The following is a 15,379-nucleotide window of genomic DNA, read 5'->3' on the forward strand; positions in this document are numbered from 1 at the left end:
ATGTATAAGGGTCTTTTTGTGCTGTGTCGTACGTATAGTATATTACATGGTTTCACTGGTATCATCATCGTCCGTGCGCAAGACCGTGCGCAGGTTCAGTGTGATGGCCACATAATCCAGTTATTGGTACATTTACTTTGAAACTCTGCACCTCTGGTACTCTTTTACTCGAATGTAGGTTTTGCACTTCTTTATTTAAGAGCCTCCGACAGATGAGAAGGTGGCGAAAGCATATATTTGTAAAAGAATTTTGTTATACGCACGCATGCACGCATGCACACACACACGCGCGCGCGCACACTCACACACACACAAACGCACACACGCACACACGAACAAACGCACACACGCATAAACGTACACTCGCACATACGTACACACACACACAAACACACACTCGCGCGCAACACATGCGCACTCAAACATGCACGCCTGCAAACACACGCTAGCCAGCACGCTCACTTACATATTTCCATACATTATCAACTGTTTAAGTCTACATGTAGTTGGATAGAATTTCTACAAACTAGAATTGTCAATGACATGAACAGAGCTACGACTTATACAATATAGTGTTCAAAATTATATTTTGCACCTACAAGCCCGTTCATTTTAGTCAATGCATACTGAAACCTTCAACCTTTACTTAAAGTATGATAATGCATTTACATGAAACCCGACCACAGATCTTTATCATAGTACAATCGGCATTTGAAATTTAATAATGTCTTGTTTGTTGAGATTGTTTTGTTTGATTTTAGTAATAAAATATCGAAGTCAATAGTGGTTGTGTATTAAATTACTGTCATTATAAGTTATATTGAATTGCGTGCAGTTACGGATATGTCTGGTTCAAGTGCAAACCACAACCACATACATGTATTATTTGTAAAGATCGAAAGCAGTTGAAAGTGTTTACAAAATGGCTGCTGATCATTTACAACCTTTAAACATTAACTTACGAGAATAGAATGTGACAGTACAACTGATTTCAGCAGACAATGGAGCAGTGTGTTTGATATGTACACCTCGCGGGCAGTGAACTGATGGGGAAACGTGAAGTAATCTCTGGCAGTACCGAACAGCAGCGTGGCTCCCGGGTATTATCAGCGTGTGGATTTCGACAGAATCCTGGAGCACCGATACCCGCTAATTAAGCCAATAATATTGATTCATTAATTCTAATATATCATCGGTACTGAAAAAATAACAAAGTTAGTAGCGCTGGATGATGATAAACTCGCTAAAAATAACCTACAGGAAGAATACAGTTACATAGACACTTGATTTCACGGAAATGAAGGGGAAGGTATGAGTGTAAAGTGATTGTCGGCTATTATTTCCGACTGTTTGATTGTTATATCCACTCAAGAAGGCGACTGTAACAGTCACGCCGCGCGATCAGTAATGCTGATTATGATTTATTTGTGTTCTTATAACTTTCATTGGTGCAGTTATGGAAAGAAATAATGAAACTAGTTTCCTGTGAGATTATATAACAGCATGAAACAATTATTACTATGTTTAAAACACATTTGTAACACAATTAACTCGTATCACGCGAGTAAAAGACTTAAACTGGATATTAAGTAAAATATTACATCTGAAAATATCAATTTGGAGTTATACCACATCTGCTAGGTGGACGCCTATGGTTTCCTAGGTAACGGAAGAGTGATGTCCTCGCCGATCTTCAGGCGGCTGTCGATGCACGGGCGCAACAAGGCCTTCCGGGTCGTCGTGCTCGGTCAGAATGGCGTCGGCAAGTCAGGTTAGCTTTATATACTGCTCAAATCCATTACTAACGTATTCACTCTATCATTAAGATGCAAGGTAACCGGATTCATATGCCAAGTTTTACGCGCAGAAAAGAAAATATATATATAGGGTGTGTGTAATAATTTACATTAAAAATATAATGAAAATCATTATAACGTTAATGACAAATAGGTTTGGAGCTGCAGGATTGTGTAAATCACATTGTATCACAATATCTTACAGCAGAAGTAGATAGCAGATTTATACACAGCAAACACGAAATCGAATGTGTGTACTCGTATGCTGCAACTTTTAACATCTACTTTATTTTGGAATCAGCAAGCCTTGCCCCTTCAAATGGTATCAATATCATAACGATTATTGTGTAACCATTTCTCTAAATATACTTACATATAATGAAGCAAGGAAACGCGTACCTTATTGATCAATACATTGGCAAACTACCCCCCCCCCCCCCACCCCCCATGAAATGATGTAATCGGAAGCAAACAAGCGTTGCCTTATGCATCATATAATATCGTAATACCACAATCAACGTGTATTGAATCGCAGTCGTACCAGAGTTGTCGTGTGTTGAATCCCAGCCGTACCAAATACATCGTGTATTGAATCCGAGTCGAACCAAATTCATCGTGTTACAAACCGCAGTCGTACCAGAATCATCGTGTAATATATCGCAGTCCTACCAGAATCATCGTGTAATACATCGCAGTCGTTCCTTAATCATCGTGTAATACATCGAGGTCGTTCCTTAATCATCGTGTAATACATCGAGGTCGTTCCTTAATCATCGTGTAATACATCGCAGTCGTTCCTTAATCATCGTGTAATACATCGAGGTCGTTCCTTAATCATCGTGTAATACATCGCAGTCGTTCCTTAATCATCGTGTAATACATCGTAGTCGTACCAGAATCATCGTGTAATACATCGCAGTCGTTCCTTAATCATCGTGTAATACATCGCAGTCGTACCAGAATTATCGTGTAATACATCGCAGTCGTACCAGAATCATCGTGTAATACATCGCAGTCGTACCAAAATCATCGTGTAATACATCGCAGTCGTACCAGAATCATCGTGTTATAGATCGCAGTCGAACCTGAATCATCGTGTAATAAATCGCAGTCGAACCAGAATCATCGTGTAATAAATCGCAGTCATACCAGAATCATCGTGTAATACATCGCAGTCGTACCAGAATCATCGTGTAATACATCGCAGTCGTACCAGAATCATCTTGCAATAAATCGCAGTCGAACCAGAGTCACCGTTCAAAACATCGCAGTCGTACTAGAATCATCGTGTAATACATAGCAGTCGTACTAGAATCATCGTGTAATACATCGCAGTCGTACTAGAATCATCGTGTGTAATAAATCGCAGTCGTACCAGAATTATCGTGTAATACATCGCAGTCGTACCAGAATCATCGTGTAATACATCGCAGTCGTACCAGAATCATCGTGTAATAAATCGCAGTCGTACCAGAATCATCGTGTTATACATAGCAGTCGTACTAGAATCATCGTGTAATACATAGCAGTCGTACCAGAATCATCGTGTAATACATCGCAATCGTACCAGAATCATCGTGTAATACATCGCAGTCGTACCAGAATCATTGTGTAAAACATCGCAGTCGTACTAGAATCATCGTGTAATACATCGCAGTCGTACCAGAATCATCGTGTAATAAATCGCAGTCGTACCAGAATCATCGTGTAAAACATCGCAGTCGTACCAGAATCATCGTGTAATACATAGCAGTCGTACCAGAATCATCGTGTAATACATCGCAGTCATACCAGAATCATCACACAATAAAGCGCAGTCGTACTAGAATCATCGTGTAATACATCGCAGTCATACCAGAATCATCACACAATAAAGCGCAGTCGTACTATAATCATCGTGTAATAAAGCGCAGTCGTACTATAATCATCGTGTAATACATAGCAGTCGTACCAGAATCATCGTGTAATACATTGCAGTCGTACCAGAATCATTGTGTAATACATCGCAGTCGTACTAGAATCATCGTGTGTAATAAATCGCAGTCGTACCAGAATTATCGTGTAATACATCGCAGTCGTACCAGAATCATCGTGTAATACATCGCAGTCGTACCAGAATCATCGTGTTATAAATCGCAGTCGTACCAGAATCATCGTGTAAAACATCGCAGTCGTACCAGAATCATCGTGTAATACATAGCAGTCGTACCAGAATCATCGTGTAATACATCGCAGTCATACCAGAATCATCACACAATAAAGCGCAGTCGTACTAGAATCATCGTGTAATACATCGCAGTCATACCAGAATCATCACACAATAAAGCGCAGTCGTACTATAATCATCGTGTAATAAAGCGCAGTCGTACTATAATCATCGTGTAATACATAGCAGTCGTACCAGAATCATCGTGTAATACATTGCAGTCGTACCAGAATCATTGTGTAATACATCGCAGTCGTACTAGAATCATCGTGTGTAATAAATCGCAGTCGTACCAGAATTATCGTGTAATACATCGCAGTCGTACCAGAATCATTGTGTAATACATCGCAGTCGTACCAGAATCATCGTGTAATACATCGCAGTCGTAGTAGAATCATCGTGAATCGAACCCCAGTCGTTAGGGCGTTCTACAGATAAAAGTGGAAGGGGAAGGCCAACACTTGAAACGTTTCAAAATTTGATTTTATGTTCAGTTTTGAGATACGATCTTTTTCAAGATAAAGCACACACATCTTTGCAACAAATTTGATGTAATGAGAGATGAGTTTATAAGATTTGCGAATGAATAGTATAGAGATTTTATGAAATTTCGTTTGCATTTTTACGAAAAAGTCCTCCGACAATATAAGTACAAAAATGTATGTTTTTGCGTGTTTTTGTGTCATCAATGTGCTGTGGCTTCTTGAGGATACCTCTCAAATAGAAACATTGTTAGTTTAATAGTTAAACTAGTGTCTTAAATTAGTATTTATGTTCAAAAAGGGCTCACATCGTTATTCATATAAAACAATCATCACACAACCATAGAACAGTGTTAAATGAATTGTCTTAAAACATTTTGCCACCTGAAACTTTTGCGTCTTACACTTTTGCAATTGCTTTTTAAGCTGAAATATGATAAAAAAAAATCGGATCAGCTGCTTATCTCTGAAAACACGTCACACGTATAAATATGTATAAAAGAACAGTTAAGTTTTGCTCGCTTAATATTAAACTCTTTAAACACAAAAATTGTGACATTTTTACGATTTCGTATTTTGTTCCTTAAGCCCCACGCTCGCACTTCAGTAATCATAACCATTTCATTCAAATTGTGCAGATAGAAATAGAATATATTGAAAAAAACGCATTTTAAACGGAAATACGAGTGATTTGGTCTTCCATTCCTTTGAAACATTTTTATTGAACTTGTCGGATAAGTGTTCTGTACGCAATATTGTGGTATACACGCAACGCAGACACTAAACAATTGGAATTAAATTGTTTCCGGTAGGCAGGCTCTCAACGCGAACACTGAACAATGTGAAAATGTACAGTGTATCCGGTAGGCAGTCTCTCAAAATCATTCGGAACTCTTCGGCCATTTTACATCGAAAACAACCTCGGATGTATATGGACGGTTTAAAATGTCAGAAATCTTTACATTTAACTACGCTACAAGTAGGTCGCGTAGTTATTTCAATTAAGCAGTTAAACTAAATGGCTTTACTCTTGTGAATCTTAATTATTTATGCAATAATACACTTAACTGGCAATTAATTTAAAATTAGATACACAACATTCACTTAAAACACTGCCATTAATTGATACTATTATTGAAAATTTCAAGAAACTACTTCTACTATCCGATGTTGTTTTCGATGAAAATGGCCGAGATCTTCCGAATGGATATAAATGCGTCAATAAATATTTGATTCAATCGGTTTTTTATTGCATATGAACAATTTTACTTTTAACACAAGTGGAACATAATAAATGTAACTTAAAACTAAAGGCCAGACGTTTTTACAACGTTTGAAATCGGCGCTCCCGGTAAAGAAACTATTTGACAAAAGTATGATGCATTTGGATATCAATTATGCGAATAATTTTGTATGCGATGGATTGAAAGTATACAGTAACATTTTCCTCACTTTTCTTGTTTTTGTATAAAGGTATTCAATCCACATATAAGCTATTGTTTTTTTCGTGCGACTGGCTATGATGGTTTGAAATATATTTAGACCCCGTGTAATTTTGGTATCATTTAAAAGAATACTGCGCTGATTAAAGTAACACTTTTATTCATACACATGAATAACAAACATAAATTTTGACTTATGAACCTTTAACTACTTACTAAATTATGCATTTATGGAAAATATTAATTGCTGATAACAAGATTGAAACCGTGTATGTAATAGCAGAAAGCGCAAAAATATTAAATGATTGGTGAATGCTAAAATATTTACTGTGGTCCACTTTAGTCTCATAAGGTAGAAATACTGTGTTTTATGCTCATTGATTTCAAATTAAACTCGGTATCCTTTGTATGAACCATTGTTTTCGACATGTATTCATCCTTTTGGGAATATTAAAACAATAATATTAATTGTGGTAAATCTTATCTGGGAGTAAGAGTGCATCTTTAACAATACGTAAAATAAATGGCCAATATTACATTATAAAGTAAAAGCAATTTGTATTTTTATTTTTTGATATCGACTGAACGTTGACATGAATGACCTTCTGACAGTCTTTCAAGGTCAAAAATAGCCGATTTGTAACATCAGTTTAAGTAATACGTGTTTCGTATTCCCCCTCTACAGATAAACTGTTGTCACGTAATTACAAACTAATCTGGGGTCACCGGGCATCCCCTAATTCCTATGTTTAGGTATCGGACGCCTGAAACAGCTACAAACAAACATACTCCACTCTTTCTCCGAGGCTCAGACACATTTATCTCACTTCACGACAACAACCTCACAGAGCCAACCAACATTGTCTAATAAATAAATCTCTGACTGATAGACAATAACACCGCTCGTCTTGCAATGCCCTTGGAAGCGCACAGGTGCATAGATTTCAAAATAATACCGCCCTGCTACCGAATTCCAGTCATTTCGCAAAATGCCACTTTGTGAGGACGTACATAACGTATTCGTGGTATAAAAGCTATCGCGATTTAGACGTAGATTAAATAGTTTTAAACGACGAACTCACGGCCACGCTTTATGATCAAATATAGGAATTATGTACATTAGATGTATCCGGTATTTCCTATATTTGAAGTATATAATTATAGAAATCTTGCTTTTTTAGTGTATAAATTAATGGAATTGAGGGAAATACTTTTATAATTATATAGTACGGGTAATATTGGCGCCACTTAGCAAATAAGCAAATCACACAACTATATAATCAACTTAATATATGTAATGCAGCGTGCAGTATTTGATCGCGTCAGTATTTCCCGTAATACATGATAAATCTTTATCCCTTAATACCATTGCTCTATCCACTTAAACAGCATGATGTCTATTAATATTGACAGTTTCTGGTGAAAACAATTGTAAGAAATTCACAAAGTTTTACTTTTCCTAGCCTACCTAATTGAAACATTTCAGCAGAATTATTCACTGAAATTCCCGGCCTGTTCGATATCTCTTCTGATAGAAACACACCAGTTGGTCGTTGTTACATGGTTTCCTGCGCTCGTATTTGAAAAATGATCCAACAACTTCGTGTGTCGACCTGACAGGCTTTCTCATGATTCTCTGTATTAATTGAAGATGATGATAGATACATTGTGTGACCCGTGTACAACACTACCCTACTGAAAGTAATCCATTAAAAATATATAATCGAAACTGACAAAAACCTGACTTTATTCATACTATTTACTAAGACAATGAAAGAAGAAAATGTGTCACAACTAATAAAGCCGGTTTGTTTGGATATAGGTTGTTGAATTGGCAACACTTGGGGGAGATGTAGTGAGACAAATTTAACATAAGTTTACGAACTCCATTTCCATTTGTCAGGGGCGTAGCTAGGCGTAAAGAAACCTGTAAGCCCCAAGATTCTATGTGAATTTGGAGAGTTTTATATCTGCATTACACACACTTATTTATATTTGTAATGATAACAATAAAATCAAGCAATACACCCTGTACGTAGTTTAAATAAACATCAAACTTGTATTAAAATAAAACAAACCTTTAAGTTGTTCAAAGTGTTTGAGAAGCAATTAGTATTTTTCTAAAAAGTTGTAGACCCAGGCCTACAATGTCTATATGTAGCTACGCCACTGTTTGTATATATGAATAATTGAAATTAGGTTTGTTAATATGTTACACTATGTAGTGTTTGTAGAGACAATTTCACATACACTACTCAATATGCCCATGCATATTCCGAATAACGGCTTTACTGTGCCTCTTTGATGTCAAGCCGAAAATATGTTTATTGTCATTACACTGTCCAGTTTTCGATTATCGAGGGAGGTCATGACTTGACCACAAATAACCTAAATCTGCAATGTTTATTGCCGAAATATAAAGACAACAAGTCGCGTACGTCTTATGATAGCTTCACAAGTGCCTTTATCACAAATAATCACTTACCGGCCTATTTTCTTGCGGGAATAAAATGACCGTTATTACAAAATGATTTGCCTTGTTACCTGTTCACGAAAACAATAAAATAGTTTATTGCTCCATGTCAACACGTTCGACAAGAACCTGAACACAACCAAACATTGTTTGTCGCAGATCAACATTCAGAAACACGCGTCATCGGGGTTAAAAATAGGCGGGCACTCGTACTCAATAAAATTAGCTAGTTTGTAAAGACAGAGTAAACTTTTATTAATCACACTGGAGTGGTTTTACTGGTACAGAACAGAACATAATTTTATTCGATGTATACCAACAAGGTACATAGTCATAGAATATAAATACATTTATATAACGTGAATTCAACATGTCACATAAAACAGATTCGATACAGGCAATGTCTATACGTAGATATGAATAATTGTCCATACGTGAAAAAAACATAATATGCAAATGATAAAACATGAGGATGAGCTGATATAAACTAATCACTATATGTAATGGAAGTTCTATGTTTAAGAGCTTCTTTTATATATTTGGATGATTTAAATACAGTATTTTTGTTGTCTGATTTAAGCAGTTCTATAAACTTGTACATGCTTGGTCTGACATAAAAATATTTTTTAATGTATTTCCTTCTGATGTCATTATAACAAGGACATATTAATATGAAATGTAATTCATCTTCTAGATCATTTGAATTACAAAAAGTACAATAACGTTCATTTCTAGGAATGTTGTTATTTGCATATCTACCGGTGTGGATTCTTAATGAATGAGCAGACACTCTTAATCTAGTAATATAAAATCGTATCCCAGTACGTCATGTACGAGTGTCCTGATAGAACCATTCGGAGCTCCTCGGACTATTTTATCGAAAACAACCTTGGGTGTATTTCGACGGTTTACATACTCATGAAGCGGTATGTTAAAGTCCGCTGCAAGTAGTTCGCGTAGTAATTTTATTTAGCAGTTAAACTTTATGACTTTAGTTAACTCTTGGGAATCTTAATTATGTTTGCAATAATACACTTGACTGGCAATCAATTTAAACTTAGATCAATAAATACAACTCTTAGACACTACATTTAATTAATGACATAATTAAAAAAATACGAACTACTTCAACTGATGTACCGGCATACATCCGAGGTTGTTTTCGATAAAAATGTCCGAATGAGGAATTCCGAATGTTGATAGAACATGGGTTCATTTACATACCATGTGGTCGTGATTCGTGTTTTATTATCGGTATTGAAAATCGAAAATGGAACATATGAATCGTTTTTCTTATAACAAAACAAAGATAGATTTTAACCGTTTTTTGGTTTTACAATGTATATACAAGGACGAGCGGCTCTGCGATCTACTATTATATGCACGCATCACTTTTTACGGACCTTCCTGTTGTGGCTCAAATCCTCGTTGCTTTGGGTGATGCATAATCAAAATGTTTTAGTAAATGCGGGGATTTTGTTTTCGCGCCAAAAATTACGGTTATGGGTCTTACCTAGGATGTCCACAGGGTGCGCGGCATTAGGCGGGGATTTTACCTGGGATTCGCTTGACCGAAAGTCAAAGTTCCCGCTGTTCCTCGGACCTGTACTGGGGCGGGGGGTGGCGGTACAATTGACTGGTGCGTTCGAGGCGGACATCAGTTCATCGCTTCACCCACCCATCTTTTATCTAAATAGCTTCTCAATAATTATACTCGGTTAAAAAAGTATTTTGACATAACATATAACTAAAAACAATTTGTAGACCTTCAAGATTTGCTCTTGTGTTTTATCATGTTTCAGGATATTCTGGGCCAGATTCGAAACATTTAACATAATGATATACAATGAAATAGGTGAAAATGACCCTTGACAAAATAATACGTGTTCATATGATCATGATGATCGGGAGTCAATGCATGAAATGCAAATTTAGTATTCGAGCACTTAATTAATGTGACATATTGTAGTAGAAACATTAATCAGATTCTAGAGAAAATAAATGTTTTACAGATCTTGACATTTTAAAAGTTATTACGTATTCAGAGGACATTGAACACTTCTTTAGCTTTCGGATCTATTCATTAAACCCTAGGTACGTCACTAAATTGAATGACATCGTTTTTATTGTCACTGGCAGCTGGCCTTCTTAAAGATAATGCATCAGTCAATTGTAACCACGGCGGGGAATTAGCCTTACCTATCCCGGGGTGCGGGGACATTTGGTGAGGATTTTACCCGCAGTTTGTCCCCGCAGGGAGGGGATTTTACCCAGGATTGGCTTGACCGAAAGTCAAAGTCCCCGCTATTCCTCGGCCCTGTGGGGCGTGGTTACAATTGACTGGTGCATTATGTACAGGAAAAACCTGTACGCATTGCACACTGGCACCGGATTTTCAAACTTAATCATTTAAAAAAAAAAATCAAAAAAATCCTATAATTCCTTACTAAATAACGAATATGTGAAAAAATATTCAAAAAATATTTATTTTTTTTAAATATGCACTTTGTACTGTATAATATACTATACAAAGTGTATGTTTTAAAAAACATATATTTTCCACATATTCCGTATTATATTTTTTAGTAAGGAATTATAAGATTTTTTTTTTGATTTTTAAAAAAAATGATTAAGTTTGAAAATCCGGTGCCAGTGGCCTTGCAGCTGGTTGTACCAAACTGTATTAGACACGTGCCCTCGAGAAGGTTTACGGCACAGAACCGGGCCTTTTATTGTAAACCAGGTCGTCACTTATCGTCTTATTTGTGGGTTTCCACTTTGGCCTGACATTATGTTCGGGGTAGTCTGCAGTATTTTAATATGCTCCATTTATTGTAATTTAGAATGTATAACTTATATTCAAACCATATGAGATAACGCTGACCGCACATCATCTGTTTGTTTCCGTCCAAGTTTTATGGAGTAAATATAACTGTTGTTCAAGATTAATAAAGTGTACATCGGCTTTAAGCAAGACCTGTATGGAGCACAAATATGGTAAATCAAGGTTTGCCCTGTACATCGGCTTATAGCAGACTTATCATAAGATTACTAACAATGGTTACATAATCAATGAACGTGAAGTTAGCGGCCTGGCGGCGTGAAGTTGGCGACCTAGCGGCCTAGCGGCGTGAAGTTAATCTATTTCGAAGCAATTGTTCATGCATGATTAATCAAGGTTTTTCATTCATACATCAACATAGCTGCATTAAATTATTTTCTATTTCGGAGCATTTTTAAATGCGTTTTCATCTAAGATAATGATAAATTAACTGTTTTAATGCACAAATTATCAATCCGAAGCGATCAAGCAGTTCAGTGGCCTAGCGGTGTGGAGTTGGCCGCTAACTTCACGTACATGAACTTCACGTACATGGCCTAGCGGCCTGGCCAATTCAAATGATAAAATTTGTAAAAGTTTTGTTTGTCAATTTTTAAGCATATGACTACATGTTATAGTAAACAAAGGTGCTGAAATCTCAAACTGATTCCAAGAACGGTCAAAGAGAGAAAACCTGAAACTTCCAAAACAAGATGTAAATCGAAACAAGGCCGTGTAAAAGGTTTCCAAGGTTATTATTCCGTATTCCATTGCATAGAGTCATTGTAGAGTGTCTCGATGTGAACCTGTACAAACCCCTATTTTCTGTGTATTATAGTGCAAACAACAGGATGTAAATATACTTTTGACTCAAATTCCCTTATTCTGCAGATTCAACAAGACTGGTCTACATCTGATTTTTTACTGTTGACAACAATTAAAAAGGTTAAAAGGACTAGACACCAATTTTTCAAAAGCTTGCATAGAATTTATGTTGTTGGGTGCAACAGATTGAATCTTACTTACTGATGTATCACATCGCTTACGACACATGTATCTTTCACAGTGTTTGCATATTTTCCAATTCGAAATTTACTGGGGTTTTCTACCACGTAAGTCCCAGTTCATTAAAAATAGCCTCGGTATATGTATCTGTACTAAACACATGCCTTTCGCATGCTAAATGTACACACAATTAACTGGGAAACCATTATGCGCTATTTTTAAACGGATTCACACAGCTGAGACAGTGTGTATTATAGGCCTTATCTAGCTCGTATTGACAATTCAAGGCATCTTTTGTGGAAATAATGTATTTGCACATTTTGGGACCATCTGGTGTCTAGCACCTATAAGTGCCGCTGAAATGAAAAGCAGACATTTTCTCAAAACATTCTCAAGAAATAGACTAAAATTATGCCATCAAAATGTGCCGACCATAAGGAATGGTTAGGTGTAGATTTGTAATTAAAGACACATAGAAGTTGAAAATAAGTTTGGTATTTACACAACTTCAATTTCAATGTCACTTGAGCGCATCGTTGAGAACCAAGCCCACGCCCAGTCGTGGTGTGTTCTAGTATTTGGCATAAACGTTTACACTATACGTTAAACCAGTATAATTATGGCGTGAGACCACAGTTATTTTTACTATATGTTTCATATAGACACTAACCTGGCTTTTGACTTTATACACGTTCCAATTGAAAAACAAGGACATGGCATCTCTAGAACAATTCAAGACACAAAATATAATCACAAGAAAACATCATGTTGACCATTGACCCGACTGTCAAAATTGAGTTCAAATACATCACCCTTCCGCCAAGGAGTCAATCGGCTACAAACAACTGATTTTCAGACTTCCACAAGCTATGATTTTTCCAATATTTACACTGAAAACTATCAATTTCTACAATAGAGTGTCAAATTCAGTCAAGTTTTCTGCAAAAAAACACACATTTTTTGCTTCTTTTTCATTCTTTTTTAATAAAATATTGATGCTTGAACACAGGCACTCTTTTTCTGTATTAACATCCGGATCTTGGTCAACGGGGGGCAGATAACTGTGGTCTTGAGCCATAAAACCTACTATATGAGACACATGCAATTCTCATACATTCAACATGTTATGCGACTGGACACACTGAACAGGATTTGCAGTGAGCGAAACTGTGTCTGTAAATTAAACAGCCTTGTAATAAACTGTATTATAACTCATTTATCTCAGTGTATGCATTTATGCTTTCAGCGTTCACAGTCAGGGTTATAACACAGCGGTTCATCGGAGACTACGATCCATCCCTAGGTGAGCTTCACAAAATGTGTTTTGTCTTTTTATGCATCATATATATATATTATTTGTGTGAATACTGAACTATATTTGGAACAATTTTTCAAGGTTAATACTTTTTGTAAACTACTTAAATATTTGATCTTTAAGACTACAACTGCTGTGTAACATATTTTACCATATTTCTCGTGCAGCGAACACGTACAATTTCACGTGTCCTGTGGACGGAGATACGGTTGCGATGGAGATCCGTGATACAGCCGCCCAGGTAGGTTGCTTGACGTTTATAGCAGACAATGACGGAACAGACCTTTGGGAATTAGGTAACGCATAACTTCTCGCGCCAAACACAAAAGTGGGCGTGCCAGTATAACATATGACATATGTCATTCATTGTTGAAGTGTTTGCAATAGAGACAACTTGAATGCAAAACATCGCTGACGAGGTTGGTTTATTGAAAATGAAATTAACTACCATACTAAACTCCACAAATTAAATAAGGTCTACCATTCACTAGAATCATGATATGTTATATTAGTACTTCCGTAATGACGATGAAATGCATGGCGCCAGGGGCGAAACTAGGCATACTCCACTACGCCCGAGCGTACAAATCAAATCAATCATATTTTTAACTGCACGATTTCAGTCATCAATTTACCTTTTCTCAATTTCATGAATTCAATACATGATTCACATATTAACGAATTCACGGTTTATATCACGGATGAACTATTTTCAGTCGTGAATTTGAAATTTGAATATCACTACAGGTCGTTCTCGTTCTTATAGACCTAATGACTTTATCCACACAAATGTTGCAGGTGGATTACGGACGTCTGGAGTCGAACATCAAGTGGGCGGACGCCTTTGTGCTCGTGTACGCCGTCACTGACCGCTGCAGCTTTAACGAGTGCAGTCGCCTAAAGGTGCTTATCAGCTCAATCCCAAAGAAGACCAAGTCAAGTGCGCAGTCGGCCACCTCAAACATTCCATTAGTCTTAGTAGGCAACATGAACGATCGGACGCACGATCGAATGATCTCAACACAGGAAGGGCGCGAAATGGCACTGGAGATGCGCTGCCTGGGGTTCTTTGAGATCTCTGTCCGGGAGGAGCGGGACTCCGCCCGGTCCGTGATTTGCGACCTCTATCGGCGCTGCCGGCGGCCCACCCGCCGCTCCGAGCTCCAGCAGAGGCTAAGTTGTCCCCCGTCCATCAACTTACCGACCGTCGCCGACCAGCCAGCCGATCCGTCAAAAGATGAAACCATTCCGTCAATACAGAGACAGCGGCGGCGTAGAAAAGCGCTGTACACTATTAGTTGATGACGGTATGGGAGATAACTCTAATATGTCGACGTTCACAAATCGAATAGCAGTTGATGATCTTTGTACGTAATTATTGAAAACTATTCGAATGTATCCATTAAACCTGTACAATAACGACTCATGTTCTGTACCTGTAACTACATAACGTTCAAATATATTTACGTTGAAAATGACCACAGATTTCATAGACGTAAACAGTGTTTGTTTTATTTAAATTCAGATGAAATATGACTGTTATTATGATATTTGTTGATAAAAACGTTATACATTATGTTAAATGAAATGCCTCTAAATATAATGATCATATTTCATTTTCTTACTGTATGAATGCATTCGTATGCACGGTTGAACTAATTGGAATTCGTTTGAAAACCTTAAAGAACGGGCATCTTCAGGTTCTTTAATATCTTTTTTATTGATAATCAAGAGTTGCGCTCCTGAAAATGACGTAACTGTTAATGTGGTCTTCTGACAGCTCCTTACAAAATTGGGTCTTAAATTTCTGCCTAACAACCTTTTTGTCTGTTTCTGACT

General features: G+C 37.0%; 1 protein-coding gene across 1 annotated transcript; it reads left to right on the forward strand.

The window, feature by feature from the left end:
* Nucleotides 1-853: 853 nt before the first annotated feature.
* Nucleotides 854-15,154, forward strand: LOC128236649 (ras-related and estrogen-regulated growth inhibitor-like). Its single transcript, XM_052951658.1, has 4 exons — nucleotides 854-1,771; nucleotides 13,472-13,528; nucleotides 13,708-13,781; nucleotides 14,339-15,154. Exons 1-4 carry the CDS (start codon nucleotides 1,678-1,680, stop codon nucleotides 14,840-14,842), a joined length of 729 nt encoding a protein of 242 aa, XP_052807618.1. The 5' UTR covers nucleotides 854-1,677; the 3' UTR covers nucleotides 14,843-15,154.
* The last annotated feature ends 225 nt before the right edge of the window (nucleotides 15,155-15,379 follow it).

Source organism: Mya arenaria, chromosome 6 (genome assembly GCF_026914265.1).
Source record: "Mya arenaria isolate MELC-2E11 chromosome 6, ASM2691426v1".
Taxonomy (NCBI): domain Eukaryota; kingdom Metazoa; phylum Mollusca; class Bivalvia; order Myida; family Myidae; genus Mya; species Mya arenaria.